General features: G+C 39.3%; 2 protein-coding genes across 2 annotated transcripts in view; one reads left to right on the forward strand and one right to left on the reverse strand.

Moving 5' to 3' along the window:
• SKIDA1 (SKI/DACH domain containing 1) overlaps positions 1-478 on the reverse strand; it is a 2,792-nt gene extending 2,314 nt beyond the window's left edge. The window contains exon 1 of the mRNA XM_007936358.1: positions 1-478. Coding sequence (XP_007934549.1) covers positions 1-478 — 478 coding nt within the window.
• Positions 479-17,099: 16,621 nt separating this feature from the next.
• Positions 17,100-21,668, forward strand: part of MLLT10 (MLLT10 histone lysine methyltransferase DOT1L cofactor) — a 480,716-nt gene continuing 476,147 nt past the window's right edge. Inside the window, exons 1-2 of the mRNA XM_042780339.1 lie at positions 17,100-17,259; positions 19,909-19,988. Of these exons, the coding sequence (XP_042636273.1) occupies positions 17,100-17,259; positions 19,909-19,988 (240 nt within the window). The remainder of the gene's footprint in view (positions 17,260-19,908; positions 19,989-21,668) is intronic.

Here is a 21,668-nt window from a genome sequence, read left to right on the forward strand (position 1 = left end):
CGGGGCGCGGGGACTGCGCGCTGATTGGCAGGGGTCGCGCGGCTCCGCTCAGGCCCCGCCAAAGTTGGTGCTTGTCCTTCCAAAAAGCCGGGCGGGGGCTGGCGGCGACGGCGGCGCGCTCTGGCGGCGGCGCTTGTGTGGCCAGGGCCCGGCTGGCCCTTCTGCGCTTGGTCTTGAGCACGCGCTCGGTTTTGCAGGAGGTATAGAGGGCTTCCACGTCTTCCCGGGAGATGAGCGTGCATTTGGCGGCGTGGAAGGCAATGCTGTTGATCGCCTTGAGTTTCCTCAACTCCTCCAGATCGCAGTGGTGCTTTTTCACTTTCAGATGATCCATGCGCTTGTGCACGGTTGTCCTCGGGATGTTTTTCAGCAGATCCGTGAAGACTTGGGAGAGGGCAAACATTTGCTTTCCTTTAATGATGAGGTAGCCGAGCCTCACGCCATCCACCTCTTCAAAACCTGACTTCAGGTCTCCCATCTCGGGCACTAAATGATCCCCACCATTTGCAGTAAATATATACGTGACGCATACATACACATGTATGTATGTTAATCCTCCGCCAGATGCTGCGTGTGTCTCAAGGCATCCTGCTAATAAAATAACAAAGATTGTTATTCCCGGCGAAGGGAGTGCCAAACTCTAGGCAAAATTATTGGGGTAGGAGGGAACCCATGAAATTACACTGACTTGATTCTTGCTTTTTTTTTGGTTTTCGTTTTTTTTTAAAAAGAGGGAGAAAACCATCCGGCTTCTGATCTGCCAGTGTGTTGGTCTAAGTCCCCGATGCAGATCAGTACCTGGGCCCCTCTATTCCTTCCTTCTCCATTGGAGCACTATGATAATGGAATGTGAAGGGAGAAAGAGAAAAGAAATGCAGCTGCTATTCCCGCCGCTGCTTTAGCTACAAATAAAATGACAGAGTGAAGTGAGCTCGTCCGGAGACACCTTCATCAATTAATTCCTCTAAAGCCGGCGCTGATTGGACACTCCTGACAGGTGATGCAATAAAAATTGATATTCCACCCCTTCCCCCCAAAATCTCCCACTAATTAGCATACCCTTATACTGCCACCTCCCCTCCCAAAGTAAATAATACAGTCGGTATATAAATCTTTCCATTAAACTATCGGAGCTCAGAAGCAGCTTGACTCACAGACTTCATCAGAAGGAGTGTGTGTACGCTTAAAAAAACACCACTGTATATTCGCCTTTAAAGGAATATTGCCTTTTTTTTTTTTGCATTATTTGCATTTTACCGATACAGCTATTATCATTTCAAAGGAAAGGGATTTTAAAAACATTATTAAGCCTAAATAGATATTCCCCACCCCCTTTTTCTTTGGAAAATGGAGCTTAAGCGAAAATGTGCAAAATAGCTAAATGTGCAGAATAGGTTGGTATTTCCCTTGTGGGAGTAGGGGAGACCGGCTGGGAGCTCCAAAGTTAAACCCGCGCGGTGAACCACCCCAACACACTTACGTTTTGAATTTCTCTCGATTTTCCTTTTTCACTGAAATGCCTTTTACAACCAGAGACAAAGTTATTTGGCCAAGGAAGCAGTGCAGGGCTCCAGCTCCGAAACACTGTAACAATTCAACTGGATTTCGGTTCTCTGCTATGGGGGGAGGAGGTAGTTTCACGTCAGACTCATAACAAAGCATAGATAAGCCAGAAATGTGTACACTTTTCACAATTAACCGGGCTGGATTGCAGGCGGAATAGTCCTAGAGTCCCCAACACAGCTTTTGCCAGGGTCCTGTTCTCGACAGGTCAGAATTCCAGGGAGCAGATTGCTTCTGCAGGCAGCAAAGAAAAGAAAATGTTAAACACCCTAGGTGCTTCCAGAGGTTTTACGTAATAACGATGGAAAAGGGGGGGGGGGGGCTGATGTATGTTGCAGACCATTTCAGTGGTCCATGATGCTTTTGGTAGGTAGTTTAAAAGTGAATCTTCCACAATTCCCCCCCCCCCGTTTTTCCTCCATGAAACCCAAGTATCTGGTTTAAAAAATCACTTGGGATGAGTATCAATATGGTTTAACCTTTCCTTAGTCAAATTAAGGCATATTTTGGTGTAATTTCCAAGGATATTCAAAATATTGCCAAGTGAAAGCAAGAGTCTTCCCAGTTGCATTACCACGATCCCAAGGCGGTTTGTTGGCTGCTTTGCAAAATACGGCAAAATTTTCTTAACTGTCCAACGTTTGCAACTACAGCATAAATGCAACCCAGGCATTTATATATTTCCTTGTTCCTCCAAAAATAGATACATCCGTGTGGCTAAAAGTATAAACGGATATTTCTGAGGCTTCCAGAAAAAAAATTGTGCGATAATTCCTTCCAATTCAAAAGTTCCAGCTTCTCCTGCTCTGGTCTGGCTACCATGAGCAGGTATGGTTCAAAAAATAAATAAATAAAAATAAAAACAGAGGAATTAGACATACAGAAAGGTAGTTTGCTTGATAAAAAGAAGTCTCAGCCGTAGTTCCCCACCCCCATCCCTCTTGCAATTTCCCAGGAATTCTGAAGAGAATTGGGAATTTCAAGAAGTGTATCCGGAAATTAAGGAAGTCTATTTAAGAGAGTCTGTAACTCAGGAGGCTGGGATTTGAAAAGTCAGCCCTGGACTACTGTTGCACTCAGCACAGATGTAATCGCCGCTCTTCAACTTAATCAATGTGTGTACAAACCGCGATGTCTAGTTCTTGCCTTTGAAATCTAAGGCTAGCATTTCCATCCAAGAAATCAGAGCTACAGCAAATTACATTTTTGTCCCTTGAATGAGAGAAGGATCACTGAATGGATCTCGTGATATTTCAGGCTTTAAACGTAACCGAGAGGCAGCAATGAACAATGCCTCGTCACAGCTAATACCATCCACCGAGTTGGCTTGCTTTTGCATCTGGATCTATCACACCGCGTTTTTCTCTTTCACTTTCACAGGAGGCAAAATGTAAAACCTTTAAGCAGAAAACAAAGTTTCCACGAAAAGCAGATGCTGGCGTTTGTTTTTACAGTAGAATGACCAGAGTCTTTCTATTGCCAGCGACAATAATGTTTTAAAATTCCTCCCGATGCACTTATATACTGCCAGCTCTCCTTCCTCCCACCCCTCACTCCCGCCCAATTCCCCTCCCCCAGCTTTAAGATTTAGACCAAAGAGTCGAACAGCCAAGAAATAGTAAACTCAGAAAAAGCCTTTGAGAAGACATTTCAAAAGGTTGGGTAAAGCGTCCTTTTTGCCAGGTAGCTTCAGTTGTTCTTGATTTCTATTTAGATTCATACACACAAGCACACACAAACTCACACCCCTACTCCTACACATGGCAATGTGATTAAATAACCATTTCAAAATTACCTTCTTTTCCTCTCTCTTCCTCCTTGTCCACCTTTAATATACTGAACATACTGGTAGTTTTTTTAAAAAACTACTAGTATATTAAATCTTAAAAAACGAACTAAAAATATAATCTGTTGGGTTAAATAGAGAAAAATAAAGGCCAAGAGAATTGGGAAATGTGTCTATGAACACTATATATGTGATTATCTTTGAATATGCACTCAGACACCTTTACACTTAAACATTTTAATACTCCTATTACACATCTTTTTTCTTTTCTAATACATTCTTTTGTTCCTTTAACTTCCCATCAGGGTGTGAGTGTGTGTATGTGTGTGTGAAGGCGCGTTCTTGAGCGCGCACACATAATATGACAGACAGCTTTCTTGTGGCCATCAGCACACATTGCATATCCGGGGTCTTCTCCAGGCACATTGGGGGTCGATCCCGATAAAAAGATCTAGCAGAGGCCCCTGAGCGCTCACACATGAAAGGCAGGGGACTTTAAGATGGATTTGCATGCACACAGGGGATTTCGATCAATAGCTACCAACATTTATGGGTTAGATTATTAATGCGAAAGCTAGCCAAAAGAGTGTGGATGAAAAATTAAAGGTGTCTGTTATCAATTATGCTTAAAGTTATGCAATAATTTACTTACTCTTCATGGATGTGCAGGTCCAGATGTATGTAGTACTATTCCTCAAAAGCCAGAGGTTTCTTTGAAAAATTTGTTGACCATGTCAGCCACCTCTACAACCAAAGATGAATGCAATTCAGATGATAGAATGCATTCAAATTCTTTTAAGGAAAAAAAAATCTATCAATTTCTATATTTCTTAAATGCATGTACATATGTGAATGGAAGTGCTAAAGTAACACTTGTGTACATATTCATCTCTGTGGGTCCCTGAAATCACTTATTGTGACTTTAGGCAGATATATATGCAGTGAGTTTGTTAATTAAATGTGATTATTTACTTAGTGAGGAATGCATAATCTACGTGCTAATAAAAAGTATTTGAGCTTTGAAAATAAAGCTGCTTGCTAAAGGAAAATCCTTTTCTAGCAAGTACAGATAGAAACATATTCTTAATGTCTACATACTTCTGCATTTATTGTAAAAAAAATCAGCTTTCAGTTTTTAAAGGGATGGGCTGTGAAGATAGGAAAAAATTTATTTACTTATCCCATATGAATGTGCTAAATTTACCTCTAGATGGTCTATTTTGATTTATTTTCACAGTATTTTATGTTTAAATACCATTGCAATTCAGTCTGACCTCTTTCCTCTGGAGCCAAGTAATGCACACGGCATTTACAGTCTTTTAAATGGTTAGCTGGGAAATGCAATAAGCAATTTGCAGGAGTAGTTTACTAATGGGGAAAGTTCTTTTGAAAACCTGAAGTAAAACCTAAGAAAAGTACTTTTGCATTTCTACACTACAACTGTCATATAATTAAAGTATTGAAGAGCATTAAAATAATCCTCTTCCTTCCAAGCTTTCACCCATATATACATAATTTAACTGAGGATCATCCACCACCACCACCACCATCACCATCTAACTCTTCACCATATACATTTGTTTTAGTGATTGCTGGGCACACTTTGTTCAAAGTGAATTCAAACAGAAAAGAGTAAGAAGCACCACAAAGGCCTCAACGATGGTAAGTACACTGGTTAGAAGAATGAAAGGAGCCCCTTGTACTGCTAACTGAAAGTAGCTATAATACTTACAACATAACAAAAATCTAAAATGATAATAATAATAATTTTAAAACTCTTGTATGGCTAAATCCTTTTTGTATCCTGAAGTGAAGATATTAGACAATAAAATCTCCTGTGACAGTCAAAAATTCCTTAGCTAAATGCATCTACTATTACATTTTCTCTGCTTTTTTTGGAGGGGAAAATGGGAATGGAGGAGGAAGAAATGGCTAAATTAAAGAATAACTTAAATAATAACTTAGCATATTTTCTTTAATTTTTTTCTCTTTGTCTCATCCAAGCACATAAGGGTAAGTCTCCAAAAGGGCCTATCCTTCGGTTCTTAGGCTTTTTAAAATCCTGTTTTTAACAGAAGTTTGGGACACAGAGTATATGCCATGTTGTCTGCTGACCCATAATCAAAATGCAGTGACCTTCTACCCTTTTTTTGCCCCCTGACCCATCTTGAATTCAATGCAGCCTTTATAAATTTGCAAATCCTTGGAGGTAAAGGGGTTTTTGTTAGGCTTTGTTCTGAGAAAGTCCTAAGAGTGTGTTTTCTACACTAGACAAAGGTAAAGCAACAAACCCTAGTGGACAAGATTTTATACAGGTGAGCAACAGACAACTCTTCAGACAGCATGCTTTGCAAGCTAAAAAGCAGTTATAAACATAGGACACAAGAAGGTTATGGACTGCATCATATTAGAGTGTGGTACACATCACTTTCATGATGTAAGAAATGGGTAGGCCACAATTTTCCTGATTCCAAGGGCTGTGGGGGACCCTAGTCACCAAGTAAGGAGTGAGGGTAGAAGAAACAGAGGGGAAGGAGGGAAGAAGAGAAAGAGAAAGAAGGGAGACCTGATCTAAATCCATAGGCACATTCCCTTATCTTTCCTGTTATCAGCCAGTTTAAAGGACACCATAATTATGATGGTGATAAAACAATGCTTGCTTATGTGTGCTGAATAAATAAAGAATGTTTACAGCTCAAGAATCTTTTAATTCCAATTAAATGCTATCAAAGAAAAGGCACTTTCCCTACTGCAACCGCCTTTCCCCCCAATTATCTTGTTTTGTTGCAGTATTTTCCTGTGAGACACAAGGGCCTTTCACAATTAATCCTGAATGTAAAAAATCTGAGAAAGTAGGGTTCAAAGTTGATGTATAAAATAATACACTAATACCAAGAAACATAATTTGGATTACCCAAGTTTTTGTTTATTTTACATAAGGGCCAACTGTGTAGAAACTGAAGTGATGACACCAAGTGTTGAGGCCTACCCATGATCATACTAAAATTCTGAGCACCTATGAGGGGAGAAAGGAAAGATAAAACATGAGGGGCCTGGTGGTCTCTGGAAAGGGAATCCTCTGGTTCTGTTCCCCTGGCCTCAGCCCAAATCCTTCTAGGAGCACTGGAGCCAATCACTGTCTTCCAAAGCTGCAGCTACTGGGAACACACAGAAAGCGGGGAGATCAAAAAAAGTCCTAAGTTTGCATTTATGGATACACAAGTATTACTTCATATTCATGACTTCAGCAAATCACATCATAATAAGATTTAAACAAGGTTTGGGTAGTAAAGCCCATGAGGCTGGCCACTAAACACTGACACGTTAATCAGAAAATTCACTTTTAAAATTTTGGAACCATAGCGTGAAAATGAAGTCTTTTAACATTGAAAAACTCACTTTTCCTCGTCTGAGGCCAAATTTTACACCAGTAAAATTCAGATGAACGTCCCTCTTGAAGTCATTCCACAACATTACAATTCAAAGTTTCCCGTCTTTCTCAGTTCTAGTAGTGTTGTGCTTAAAAAAAAAAAAAAAAAAGGCAAAACAAACGCTATGTAAAACTCCCTCATTCCGTTAAATGCCGATACAAACCTGCTTTTTCACTCCATCTAAGTAGCGCAGTGCTAACCATAAACTTAAAAAAAATACTTTGATAGGAGAAATATTTAATATTCTTGGTAAATTTCATTAGGTGACTTGGTGTAAAAAACAAAGTAGTAAAAAAATTTAATGTTATTTGTTAAGTTTTCTGAATAGTTACAGACCCCTCTCCTTTTGAAAGTTTAGAGCTCCAATACCCTCAATTCTACTGGTAGAATTAGGATGGACTTAGAGGGTCCTAAACGTGACCGATTCACTAAGGCGGGGGGCTACAGCTTGCAGCAACGTGCTCGGCAACTTAATCCTACGCTAAAAGAGGGCAGAGAGCGAAAAAGAATGGAATACAAACTCTCCTGACGTTCGTAGTTACTTTCAAGGTGGATTGTGGATTTTAAGGCTGATGGGAACGTCTGGTTTTTGGAGCAAAAAGAAGAGAAGGTAAGTGTTTGTCCTTGTATCCGCCAGTTCATAGAGAAACAATGAAAGAACAAAGGGAACCACTTCTCCATTTGAACATTTTCTGAATCTCCCTCGTTTCAAGCCAAAAAGCTTGCGAGACGATTCCCTTTACTCTACCTTAAGTAGTTGCTGCTAGGCTTGTTGAACCAAGTATGGGGGGGGGGGACTTGAGCGGCAGTGTAAATATAGACTAAATAATAATAAAGACTTATTGTGGCGAATCTCCACAGCGCCAACCGCAGCAACTTACAGCAGAAGTTGCTAAATGCATGAAGGCAAAGCCCAAGAAATAATCTTTACATACCATATTTCTAACTCAGTCCTTTAGTCTTTCTTGCTTTTGAAGGGGTTTTTACCCGCACAACGTGTACACACTGTCTATGGAAAGAGGGGTGTACTATTTAGTTTGCAAAATGGTCTCTATTGCTGCCTGGAAAATAATTTTAAAAAAGGAAAGGGGATTCAAGTATTGACGCTTCTGTTTGCTAATACAAGAAACGGCAGTCGTGGTTGGGAAAGGAGAGGGATTCCTATTTAAATGTATTGGTTTTTGGGTATGCTGGTTATAGGCAAAGTCAGCCTTTGTGGGTCTGTGTGGTTGAATGAGTGAGTGCCGTCGGCATTATATACATGGATTCAGTGTGGGGGGAGCCCTCAAAGCCAGGAGCACATGAAACTCGAGTTTTTACTGCCGCCCCCCCCCAGCGGCGACCAACCCCCCCCCGACCCCACCCCAAAATCCGTATATTACCTGCCCTGTTACAGTGACACATGTTTATGTTTATAGTCCTGGTTTGTAGTAGTGTCAAGAGCCGCAGCAAGAGGAGGGGGAGGAGAGGAGAGGGAGGAGTAAATGCAACCACCCCCACTTGTTGTTAAAGCAAATTTACTGCGCTATTGCAAGCCTTGTAAGGGGGGCTGGGAGGAGAGTTGAGGGGAAGGGTAGAGTTGGGAAGAGTGTTAGTGGTGGAAGGGGGTGGGGTTAGGAGATACGAGATGGAGCTACTCTCGCTAGCAGCTTGGGAAAAGCAGCTTGGTCAATCGCGGGAGCGAGCTAGGGCGGTGGAAGAAAAAAAGATTGCTCCTGTTCCTTGCGTTCCCGTGGGGGCTCTGCACGCCCGGTCCAGGCCCTGACCTCTGACCCCGGCTTCTCTCCGCGCTCTCCTGGTGCCGCGCGGCCACTTTTTACCCAGGATCCCTTGCGCGGGCCGCGCTCGTGCCGAGCTCGAGTCCTGCCTAATCCTCCATTCCCCGATTTCCATCCCCTCCTTCTTCACCTCCAGCCCCAGGGGAGGATTCTACGGCTGGGAACTCCCGCCCTACCCCCACCTCGAAAGCTGCGTTTGAGTGGCCTGTATGAGACTGGGTGGGGCGGGGAGTGCGGAGCAGGGCCTCCCCAGCCAAACCGGGTTTACGGGGGAGGGAAGGGAAGCAAAGAGGAGGGACGACTTCCCAGCTGCTTGGCCCTGCTGCCCAGCCTGGGGCCTGGACCTGTTGACTGCTATTGGTCCGCCTAGTCCCGCGCCCTCTCCCTGCCCACTATAGCTCCAGTTCTGAGGAAATTTGGGAAGAAATGAGGGCACTTCTCCCCCTCCCTCCAACTTTTTTCTTGGGGTTTGAAAAAGCAAACTAATTGTGTCCGTTTTCCTAATTTTTTTTTTTTTTTTAAGTATCGTAATGCTTTTACCACCACCTTTTCAGTCTCCATTTAAAAAAACCCTCCTTTTTTCTCCAAATCAGTTCCCTTGACCGGAGCCTCCAGGCCCTCGACGCCTCCACTTCCCTTCCCCCCGCGTGGTCCGCTTCGTCCCCAGCGATTGTGTTGCTTTTCTTCCGTAGTAGCTCCCTCGTCCACGTTTCACTTTTTTTTTCGTCTCTGGTGGCGTTAGATAAAACCTCTGATTTGCTGCGTGCTGCCGGACACATTTTCTGTCCTCTCGTCAAAATGCGTTTGATGAAGAGTTTAAAATAACAGTAAAGGAGGGAATAGTTCTTTTGTCAGTTGTAGAGGACATAAATACATAAGATATTAAAATACTAGGTGTATTTAGGGTTAAAGATATTTCATGTATTTCCTTAGAGATTTTGGGTTTGCTGGGGACTATTTTCCTGAGGGGAATAAATCAACATAAAGATGCAAGTGAGACTTCTCAACCACTTCAAATAAAGGAGAAAATTTTAAAATAGGTTAAAAAAATGCGGGGAGGCTGCCGTAGCGAAAGCTGAAGGAAGTACCTCCTTGTCGGAGGCTGAAGATGGAGAGAAAGAGGCGGGCGGAGAGGCGAGAGCAGCGCCCGGACCGCAGCACTCCGGAAGAAGGCGGGCGGCGGACAGAGCGAGCGCGAAAACGCCGACGGGGAGGGCCATAGTTGGGCGGGGGCTGGGCGTGCAGCCGACGCAGCGGAGGAAGCGGGAGCTGGGATCTTCTCGCCCGTCGCCCCCATTGTTCGTTCTCACGCTGCTGTTCTCCCAGCGCGACCGTCCTGAGGGAGGGGTCCTGCGGCCCAACTCGACCTACACTCCCACCTCCCGGAACTAAAAAACTTGGGGTCGGTCGGCTCGGCAAGTTTTATTATCTGACTTGGCCAGCTGGAGGTTCCCAACCTTGCAGAAAAGAGGTTTTAAAATGTGCCACTAACAAGGAAGCGGGGCACATATTAAAAGACTAGGGAAAGCGGTATAGTTATGTTTTTAACGTGATAACTATATAGGGACAAATGTGGACAATTTTTCCTGGATCCAGGAACGTTACGAATACTATATAGTATTTTAAGTATTTTTAAACATACGGATTACAAAATGCATGTCCAGGTTCAAAAGACTTCGGAAAAGCACGTTTCACTGTCTTAGTTTGTTGTCTACAAGGAGTCTAATTTTAAAAGAAAGGGCTGAGCTAGTTCTAATAAAAACAGGCTTGATTTCTTAATAACCAATGCGTTTTCAAAATTACAGTGATTTTCAAAAGGGAAAAGCGTTTAATTTGCGTTTAAACCACGTTTTGAAAACAAATAATTGTAACCCACCTACGAAACTCTTCTTGTTTTCCTTTGTGAAGCATGTAGAAAGAAAGACTGGCAAACAGCACAGTTTTTAAAAATGAAGATTTTCAACAAGTGACTGCTAAGTAAGCGTGCGTGAAAGTTTTAAGAGGAAATATTTTCAATCCTGTGTCCAAATCTTTCTAAGGCTAGAAAGTAATTTTGCCTTAGCTTTGTAATTGAGTTCGTGGAAATTCTTCCTTAAAATACCAGTTTTCGTCTGGGTACTGTACTATGCAGCACCGTTCCCCAAGGTGGGTTTTAAAAAACCAATTAGAATTGATCTCTAATGGAATATTATATTTACACGTCATCATGAAAACATCATTTGACAAGAGTTTTGAATTACAATAAAGAGGTTAATAAATGTTTATAAGTAGCATTTGTTTGAAGATACCCCGAAAGAACCTGTTAAAGATAGTGGTGCTTGTGATTTTGCATTTGAAATGCTGTAGAAGTTATTTGGATTTAAAACACTTTGGTGAGTCATCTTTTAAAACTTGCATTTCTTCATAGAAATCAGTTATTTCGAAGCATAGGCCACAAATCATTTGAGACGTAACTATGGGTAGGTTTGAACAGAAAAAAATATTGGCATTGGAGATTAAGTATTTTCAATCTATTCATTCTTTCCCACACTCATCCTCCCATTGTTCCGCTCCCCCAAAAAACCTGCTTGATTCAATATACATTTTTTTATTTATAATCCTTTTAATATTTTGAATAGCTTTACAAGTATATGTGGTATGCAGTTGATGGTAGTAGAAGGTGACTCTTTTTACATCTTTTACTGTTCCAGGCTTTTCACTTAAAGTAAAAAAAATATATATAAATATATACACACACATATATATATTACAAATCATGATGTACTGTGAGAAAAACAACGATGGGGTGGAAAAGGATATGGATGGAGGTGGATATTGTGGCATTTCTAGTCAGTCTTTATTATAACTTTCTTTAATATTTTCCACTTCTACTTGCACCAATGATCATTGCTGTTTTTAATTGGGGTAAAGTGCCACTATATTAAAAATTACCCACATTCTCACTCTTAAAGCGGCACAGTAAAGTAAGTCTGACAAAAATGACCAGGAGCTCATGTGCTTAATTCGTCAGGAATGTTAAGCCTCGTAAGATTCACCCTATGGGGTCATGTTGGTCCTTGGCACTTCACTGTACAATTTCAAGGGGTAAATATACACATTATAGATTTTTTAAATCTAATATGTATTAGACACTTTATTAATGGAAGTAATAAAAAAAAACCCTGAATTTGTCAGCCTCATTCTTTCTGGGACACAATACAATTAATTAACATATTCTTGGGCTTGTTTCTGAATTTGGTAAGTAGTGGCCCCTTTCAGAAAGGAAAACATTTAAATTTTAAAAAGTGACTTTCTTTGGTTCAACTAGTCTTTAGCAACTCAGTTTTAAACCCCCCCTTTTTTTCAGTCCAAGTTATGTTTCATTTATTTGATGGTTCTCTTCCATTTCAAAAATTGATTTTCCTCTTCACATGTCCAGGATCTTTTTCCTTAGATAACCTTATTGTATTGTTTACTGACACCTAAATATATCATTTTAATCACACTTTAATTATAACAAATGCAAATCTTAAGTGTCAGTAGAAAATGGGAACATGAACTTTACAATCCCACTCTTAATATGGATGATTTCCTGAAAAGTCAAAGTGTAACACCTTTAAGTATTGTTGCATCGTGGAAAAAAAAAAAGCTTACCTCTGGAATGTCCCTAGGATTTATGTAATGCCCACAAGATCTGAAGACAGCTTTTAGATACTATTTTTCTATTGGTAATTACATGGTGTTTTACCAAAAAATGTAAATACAACCAATAAATATCAATTTAATTGCAAAAGGAATTGCTCAGAAGGCAAACACAAGATTAACCAAACCAAACCTCTAAAGTAAATATTAGGCCTTTATTCTTAAAAAGATTTATTTAGTTTACACACAATTTAAATTTTAGAATTACCTAACTAAACTTTACAAAAATTAACTGTATCTACAATATTAATTATGATTTATTGATAGTCTATTCTATAACAAAATGATTACTTTTACATGAAAAATGGTAAACATTAGAGAATTATTTAAATATAGACAATTCTAAACTTACTGGTAAATTAAAAAAATCTTTACGTATATTAATTTAAACTATTGAAAATCTTTAAATAAATCAATTTGTTATCTGAAAATTTCTGTTAATCATTTCTTAGAAAACTTAATTCAATTTTGCATGCAAAGTAGTTTTCCTTTATTCTGAAGAATAAAGCTCAGACTGCAGTTAGCATTTAAACAATAATACTGTACATTAAACAAGCATATATTGAGGGCCTACTATGTGCAAGACACTTGCTGAGGACTATGGTGAAGGAAAAAAAAAATCACCTAGTAAGATCAACTGCTTCATGAAATGCAATTTTCTAAAAGCTATTAATAGTATCTCAATTTAAAACATAATGAAAAGGAACACTTCTAAAGAAAACTTCAAATACTACTGCATGACATAAGTGCTACATGTGAGTTTGTATTTATGATACAGTATTCATTTACAGTGTGGTAAATAACAAAACTAGATTCAGAAACAGCTCAGTGTTTTAGTCATAGTAACATAAATATATGGCTCAGAATAAACTTTTCAGGTAAAAGAATACCTGGCCACCAGAAAAGCAAAACAAAATTTTATCCAGAGATTCCTTTATATAAAAGAGGATACATCTCAAACTTTGTATAGATCATAAAGAAAGTGATTTTTTGAGTTTTCCAAATTATTTTAGAAACAGGAGTATTGTTTCCAATAAGTTTTAATGTCAACACTAACTCTAATAATCACTTTCTGTTTAAAAGACTTAGATCACAGTTAATACAGAATTTTAAACACTTGTGGAAGTCAAGAACCTGAGTTAAGGAAAAGGTATCTATTCTAAGCATTTTACAAATATACCTCAATAATAGGTATAATAAACTAAATATGCATAAAAAGAAGGCTAAGAAAACATTAAAAAATGGAGATGAATATGAACAGTACTAACTTATGAACTAAATATAGTTTATTATTCTTTCATAGTATCTACTTATGTAAATGATTATGGAAAAGCAAATACAAAAATTTGGTGCCTAAGTTAAGGAAAAAAGGAAAATTATGAAAAGACATTTTACTCATAAAGAAAAATAGTTTCCCATTATAGTAGTGTTAGAGGTTATATAATAAAACACTTAACTTGATTTTTTTGTGATTTGTCTCAGATTAATTCAGAGAAATGGATGAGCCACTGTTTAGTTGCTGTTATATAAAGAATAATATTGGATGCAACAGGCTTTTGTTTTATTCTACACGCGCCAGATGTACTTTTTTTAAAGGATATTTTGACATTGTAGAATGTGATTATTGTAGGAAATTGAAATGGTCCTTTTCTAAGAAGTTATGCTATAAATTCCATGATAATTTATTTTTACCTTATGTATTTAAAAAAACAAACTTGAATTCTAACAATTCTGGAAATTTAATGATAGTTTTATCCATTCTGAGGTATGAGAATTAATGTATTACAGAGAAAATTGAGCAGTTGTGTGCATTGCATATCCATCTATATACACATACCTGTATATATGCATATATGAATATACATATGCAGATACATACATAAATATAAGTTGCTCACTGCTTTTCCTGCATATATAAGCTGCTCACTGCTTTTTCTGCATCCAGAATTCACCCTAGCACACAGTAAATGGTCAAAAAATATTTATTGAATGAATAGATAAATAAGTGGATATCTGAACTATTTTATATCTTATTCTTCCTTTTTACTATATAGAAATAAACTAAATAGTATACTTCTATTATATAACTTATATGAAAGTTCAGTATCTGGTACATGAATTAAAATGAATATGACTTTTTTACGTCCATTGTGTTTTCTTATAATTTCTGTAACTCACTTATCAACATGTTAAAATCCATTTAACATGATTTGTTAATGAAAATTTGGCAATTGGCTATCAACATGTATACATACATCTTTAACCAAATTTCTGCCTCATGTATAATTATTTATATACAGGCTTGTTATGAAATAGTGTCTTACCTTTTAATTTCAAAAATCTCTTACAGATTATGATTTTTTAAAAAAAATAATGTTTTTTTTTTTAAATAATGTTTACCTACATTTATTTTTATTAAGTGTTACAGAATAGGGTAAGGTACCCATCCTTCTTTACTTATAAATTAATTCCATCAGAAGAACTAAATTCCAATGTATTAAAAATAAAACAAATGTATTTTTAAATAATCTAATGCATTAAAGCTTAACCAAAGTTTTTGGGGAGGGAAGTTTCAGATTAATTTTAATTCAAAGCTATATACCTGTGGAAATCTGAGCAGGGACTGGATGTTTGAACTGGTTGGTAGTCTTTGTAAAAGAGGGAAATATACAGTTAAGACACACAAAACAATGTAGTTTACTTGAGGGCAATTTTTTAGTTTTATAAGTGTTGGTGATATTTTAAGAACATAATTATTATATGATCAGAAATTTATTAATCATTGCCATGTCTAAAAAAAATCTACACTTATGTAAATGTAAATCTTGTAGTAATCTTTTCTTAATGCACTAATACAGCTAAAATAACTCTCATTTGTAAATTTTCTCCCTATCTTATGCTTTAGATTTCCACTAGATATAATTCTCACTTAGCTTTTAATAAATTTTAATGTATTTGTTAATATTATGCTTGCATTGTATTATGTCTGTTTTGATTCTTAGCTTTCTAGTAAATTATTTAACATAGAAAAAAAGCTATGCAACCTTTTTTTTTTTCTTTATGAGAACATTTGTGATGCTTTTAAAGCTTAAGCCCATATATTATCTTTTGATAAGTGATCAGAACTTGTGTTCCATCATCCTTCAGCATCATGTAACTGTATTTTCCAACTCATCATGTTATATGTCACTAATTTCTTATAAACTTTCATTTTGTATCTGCAAAATATAAGTTTGTATTTATAACCTAAGAGCCATAGATTCACATTGTAATCATGCTGGTTACTGAAACAATCTACCCATACATTCCTATTTCATGGTAAGTAAGTAGGCAGATTTTGCTTAAAGCAGTGTTGAGCTAACAAGGATGCATAGGGCGGAGAGAGATTTTACAGTAGTTTGCTTAGTTGTCAGGTATGCTAATTAATCTACAAATTTAGGTCTAATCCATTTTCTGTATCTGAGGGAACTTCTTTTCTTCTTCCTGTCACTAAAATGACCTCAAGTTTTAAAGAGTAAATTTGGAGAACATAGCGCAATCTGAGAAATCTTCAACCAAAACTGACTCCCCTGTCTCATGGTCTTATATTTTGGTGACTTACTAGGAGAAATTGGATTCTTTCATCTCTTAGCATCCTGTAACCGCATTTTCTAGATCATCTTATTATCGATTCCTCGGCAACTTCCTTTTTTTTCTTCTTAAATTTCTGATAAACAACCATGTGTACTCCTGCACACCTAGCTTACGGTTGCCTTGATCTTATTAGTCCTCCAATATAACCATAACACGTTTTGACCTTCAGTCTGTGATGCACTTTCATTGGTCACGGGAGCCAATGTGGTGTGTAAATGGGCAGTGGGTTGGTGGCACTTCCAGTTAGTTAACTTTGGGTAGAGTCCAGGATGTGAATTTAATGAATGGAAAGGCTGCAACAGTACTGTTAAGTTAGCATGGACAACGGCAAGAAGCCATGCTTCATTACACGCTTCATGGAAGGTGGCAAACACTGCCAACCCGTTATCCACAGGCCAGTTCTTAAGGAAAATGCAGCCAGGTAGTCTCCTAGTGCAGGGATATCCCCACCTCAGAACGCCCTCCAACTAGTCTGACAAAATCCTCAACCAGCCTCTACATCCTCTCCCTTTTCCTTCCCTCTGACGCCTATCTGCGACGTGCACACGCAGCCCGCGCGACCGGCGCTGCAGGAGGCGGCCTCAACGTCCCCGCCCCCGCGTGCGCGCCCCCGCGGGTTCGTTCATGCCTCTGCGCACCATCGGCTCCACTTGCTCCCACCCGCCGTGGCACACCTCGGAGGCTGTGACCGGCGCGGGGGAAGGAGAGGGGCCTGGGAGGTAGGCCGGGGCTGCAGACTGGTCGCGGCGGCGCGCACGCAGGCCTCGCCTCTCCTTGGCCTCCTTCCTTACGCCCGCCGCAGGGCGGGCGCGCACGCCGAGTGACGCTTGGGGGAGGAAGCGCAACCTTCTTTCCCCTCCCTCGCTGCCCCTGGCCCAGCGGGAGCCCCCTCCCCCCCCGTTCGCCTTTGCGGAGGCCTGCTTGATTATGTGTGCCCTCTCTGGGCTTCAGCTTTAGCCGGGTGGAGGTGGGGAGGGAAGAAGACGAGGAGGAGGAGGAGGAGGAGGCGGTGGAGGGGAGGTGGGGGAGTCAGCAAGGACATGGCTCCTGACTCCTGTGCGGAACGTGAGTGACTGAGCGGCAAAGCCCGAGTGAGCGAGCGACCGAGCGGCGGGCGGGGGCCGGGACGCCGGAAAGGGAGCGGGGACGCGGGTGGTTGTTTGGGGGAGGAGAGGAAGTATTAATTGGTTTGCATGTGTTTTTTAATGGTCCCCCACTCCCTCTTAGATGGTCTCTAGCGACCGGCCCGTGTCACTGGAGGACGAGGTCTCCCATAGTATGAAGGAGATGATTGGAGGCTGTTGCGTTTGCTCAGACGAGAGAGGCTGGGCCGAGAACCCGCTGGTTTATTGCGACGGGCACGGCTGCAGCGTCGCGGTTCATCAAGGTAAACACCCAACCGTCCACCGGGCCAAACCCGGCCTGCTCCCAACCGTCACCGCTTTCCCCATCTAGGCATCAACTGCCAATTCCCTTCCGCCCCTCCCCCCGCCCCGCCCTCGCCTCTTCTGCGGCCCAGGATTTACTTGGAGGGTCCGCAGAAGGGTAGAGGGGGTGTGGGCAGTGCAAGTGGGAGAAAGTGCGTGTGGCCTGGATTGTCATGTGATCTGCTCTCACTCTCTCAAGTGTCATTTGGCCGCTGCTTGCGCGCGGATCCTTGGGTCTGGAGATTCCGAGGCGGAGGCTGGAGGAGGGGGTGGTGCGGGGCTGCGGCCTGCGGCCAGAGGTAGTGGTGATATGTGTGTGTGGGGGGGGGGGGGGAAGAGAAGCGCTGAGCTAGCGCTCCTCCTCTCTATCGGTGGCTGTGGGTTTGAGTTTGGGAACGTTGAGACCCCTCCCCCTTCTTTGCTTTCTCCTGTGTCTGGAGACATCCTGTGGTAAGGAGACTGGTACAGCCCAGAGACTTGCTGCGATGGGTAGGGTGAGGGGAGAAGGAGGGTTGCCTAGTCTCTTCAGTGAGGGAAGGTGGTCACTACTGCACCCTAAGCTTTCTGGTGGAGGCACTGCTGCTGCGGACTGCGAGCTGCTGCGGACAAGAAGGCGAGAGGTCGCCGTCTGCACTTCTGCTGATGCAAGAGTGTCTTGGCTGAGATGCCCTCGGTTGGTGCAATAGGCTAAGTGGCTGCATCAGGCCACTTCCGTTTCTGTTTACTGAAGAGAAGAAGAGGTGGTGGTGTTGCCAGTGATTTGGGGAGCATTCTAATTTATTTCTGGGTATTTCCGTTTGGTGAGTTTTTTTGATATTCAGAAAAGCTGAGGGCACTAGTAAGATATTTTCTAGTTATTGAAGTTTGTGACTGAAACAACCTAGACAATTTTTTGGTGGCTTTTATCCACTTCCTGTTTATTTACCACCCTGTCCTTTTTATCATTTCTGAGTCTGGCATTGAAGGATGCAGATACTGTTGAGTAGTTTATTGGAAAAGACACTACCAAATGAGAGGGAGGAAAATCTGAACATAAGGTGTCAAAGTGCATTCTTTATAGAATGGAATGTCAAAACTGTGACATAACTTACATGCAGTGATGACGATTCTGGGATACTGTCTTAACTTGAGAAAGCAATTATTTCCATTTTCTTTTAAGGAAAAGTAAAGTTGCACACTTCCTTCTTTTAAGGAGTAAAGACATGTCAAACTTAGTTATTGTTACACTTTGGTATTTTAATACATTGGGGCTGATGTGTGGTATTTCTATTAACAGTTTTCATTGGCAGGCATTTATGGGGACTTATGAATTATTAAGTTTTGATAGGTGGTTTCATCTGCCAATATAGAAAATGTTTATTTAAATCTTAAATTTTCCTTTCTAAAGTTATCTTCAGAATAAAATTTAACCATTTTTTAACTACAGATAAGAGAGAAACAAAATTGGACTTTATTATAGTTTTTGAACACTATTATTGTTTCTTGCCTTACTGAAAATTTTTACTTTGACATATTTACAAATGTTATCAAGGGATTAGAAAATTAGGTTTTGGAATTTAAAAAATTTCTGCTGATATTATATTTTTTATATTTTATTTCCAATATTTAAGTTATTTTCAGATTTTCTCTTAGGAAGCTTATGTGAAAATTTCAGTTGGATATTACTGTTTTTGTATTTTTGGAAAAATTATTGTTTTGAATTAATTACATATTAACTGAATAGTTAAAACCAGGTTATTTACAAATATGTGATATGCAGGTTAGTTGTTGGGCCTATCACATTATATATTTAACATTAAACATTTCTTCTTTTTAAATAACAGCTTTATTGAGAGAAAATTCATACTCCATACAGTTCACCCATTTTTTTTTCAGTATATTCACAGAGTTGTGCATCTATCACCACAACAAGTTTTGGAACATTTTCATCACTCTACAAGAAACTTCATACCTATTAGTAGTCATTCCCTATTTCGTCCTAACTTCCACAGCATTGGACAAATCTTTCTGTCTCTATGGATTTGTCTGTTCTAGACATTTCGTTATAAATGGAAGCATGTCACTTTTAATAGTTTTTTGTGTTACGTAATAGCAATTACTCATTTTGAAAGGTGATTTAGAAATATTTTCATTAGACATATCAAGTACTTGCTATATAAACTATAAAATACAAGAATGAATGAATTTCTGTGATTCCATGTACAACCTGTGTTAAAATTAACCTTATGGTCTGTCATAAAAGAAAAAATAAAAAATCATAGCTTGTTTGAAACTTACTTAAATAAAAAAAAGATTTGATTTAAAATTTTTAAAATGTCATACAATTTTACTTTCTTTTTGAACTTTTTGTGATTTGGGTGAAAGTTTCAGATCACTTTGCCATTCAACACTTCTCACACATTTTGTTTTATGTCATTGACTTAATGATTCTACTTTTTAATTAAATAAACTGTGAAAAGTAGGGTATAAAATGTTTTAATTCCTTGTAAGACAAGTAGTTTACTTGAGTAGTTTGAGAGAGAGTTTAATAAGGATTTAAAAGGATATTTGATTTTCCCTTTGAATTCTTTAAATCTGAACAGATTTTAAAACATTTTATTTCCTAACAGCTTGCTATGGCATTGTTCAAGTACCCACTGGGCCATGGTTTTGCAGAAAATGTGAATCTCAGGAAAGAGCAGCCAGAGTGGTAAGCGTTGTTTATAAAAAATTTGGACTTTAGCTGTTTCTGTAGAATCAGGTTTGAAGATTACATTGGTTAATCGTAGAATATAATGTCAGTAGAACATGAGGAAGTTAGACTACTAATTCTGCTGAGTTCTATTTAAGTAGAAAGGAAACACAAAGATTTTAGTTTTTATCATTTTCTTTTTACTACATCTATGCATGTATAGTTTATTAATTTTGAGCTACCAGTGTTTGCAGACACTTGATCTCTTGGGCTGGCTATGTTCTTTCTGAACGCTCATTAAATTTGTAAGAATGAAGAAGGTATGTTTTCTCTTTTGTGGCCAGAAGCATTTCTCCTGGTTCAACTTCTGAGAATATGAGGGATAAATGGATTTAATCTTCATTAGTTCTACAAAAGTATTACCACTTGTGTTGTGGTTTTTTTTCCTTTTAGCGTTGACTAGAGACTTTGAAAGGAGCTCTAGTGGCTCAGTGCCTAAGGCATTAAATTGGTAACCAGAAGGTTGGTGGTTCAGACCCACCAGCTGCTCTGTGGAAGAAAGACAGGGCAATCTACTTCCGTAAAGATTTACTGCCTTGGAAACCCAGTGGAGGTCGCTATGCATTGGGATTGACTTGATGGGAGTGAGTGAGTAGGGACTTTGAAAGAAAGTAGAAAACTTTTAAAGTTTTTTATCTAAATGTATAGTGAAAGCAGAAACTTTTATTTTTGCCTGGGCAATTTTTGATCAGCAGAAACCTGGGTAACCTATCTAAAATTGTGAGTCTTAGAGCAGTGTTTTTGTAGTTCTGTTGATGTGTTTTGTTTGTACGTGAGAATGCCCTGTGGTAGAATTAGAGCTCTTGTTCTAGCATTCATAAAATGGGAATTAGCAAAGATAGGAAAGGTTCATAAATGTTTTAGGACTTGAAATATATGTGTGTGTGTGTGTGTGTGTATAAATAAAAAATGGCTAATCTTTGATTTCCCTCCACTCTTTTTGTTATAGTGAGGGGGGATGAATCATCAAGCAAAGGAAGTCATGCTATCATTTATCAGTAATCAGTAAACATCAACAGTGAGGTGAAGCTATTCTAGAAGGTGTCACCAATAGATTCAAGGCCAGAAAAAAAACAATAAAATAGGAGGATGGATAATAAGAGAGGGAAGATAAAGGAGATCATGAATGGGAAGTGGTGGAATTCAACATTATTTACCTCAGATGCCACTTGTTGCCTTATTTGGTTCCTTTATCAATGGGTATGGTCATTTGTCAAAGCTCATAAGGTAGTTACCTGAAATTGGGTACTCATTTCAGCTTTGTTTGGTGCGATGTGGAGACCATTAAAAGTCTTAAAGAAGAGGCACAGTCTCCTCTATATTTCCATGTTGTTGCTGTTGTTATGTGCCATCAAGTAGGACCCCTCCTTGAGTTTCCACTCCAAGCTTATATAAACAAAGGACATTTTATTGTAAGGATACAGGAGGCAGGAAGTCCAAAATAGAAATTTATCTGTAACTCAAAGAGGGAATTAATTAGTTTTAATCTTGCTTCTGCTTTTCTCAGTATGCCTACTTCATTCTTTATCTCTGCTACTTCAGTAATCTTGGCTCAAGGCAAAGAATACCAGAAAGATGTTTACTTGTGTTTTATTGACTATGCAAAGGCATTTGATTGTGTGGATCATGACAAATTAT

The sequence above is a fragment of the Orycteropus afer genome, unplaced genomic scaffold (genome assembly GCF_000298275.1).
Source record: "Orycteropus afer afer isolate SDZICR_OR568_19922 unplaced genomic scaffold, OryAfe1.0 scaffold00035, whole genome shotgun sequence".
NCBI classification, from domain to species: Eukaryota; Metazoa; Chordata; class Mammalia; order Tubulidentata; family Orycteropodidae; genus Orycteropus; species Orycteropus afer.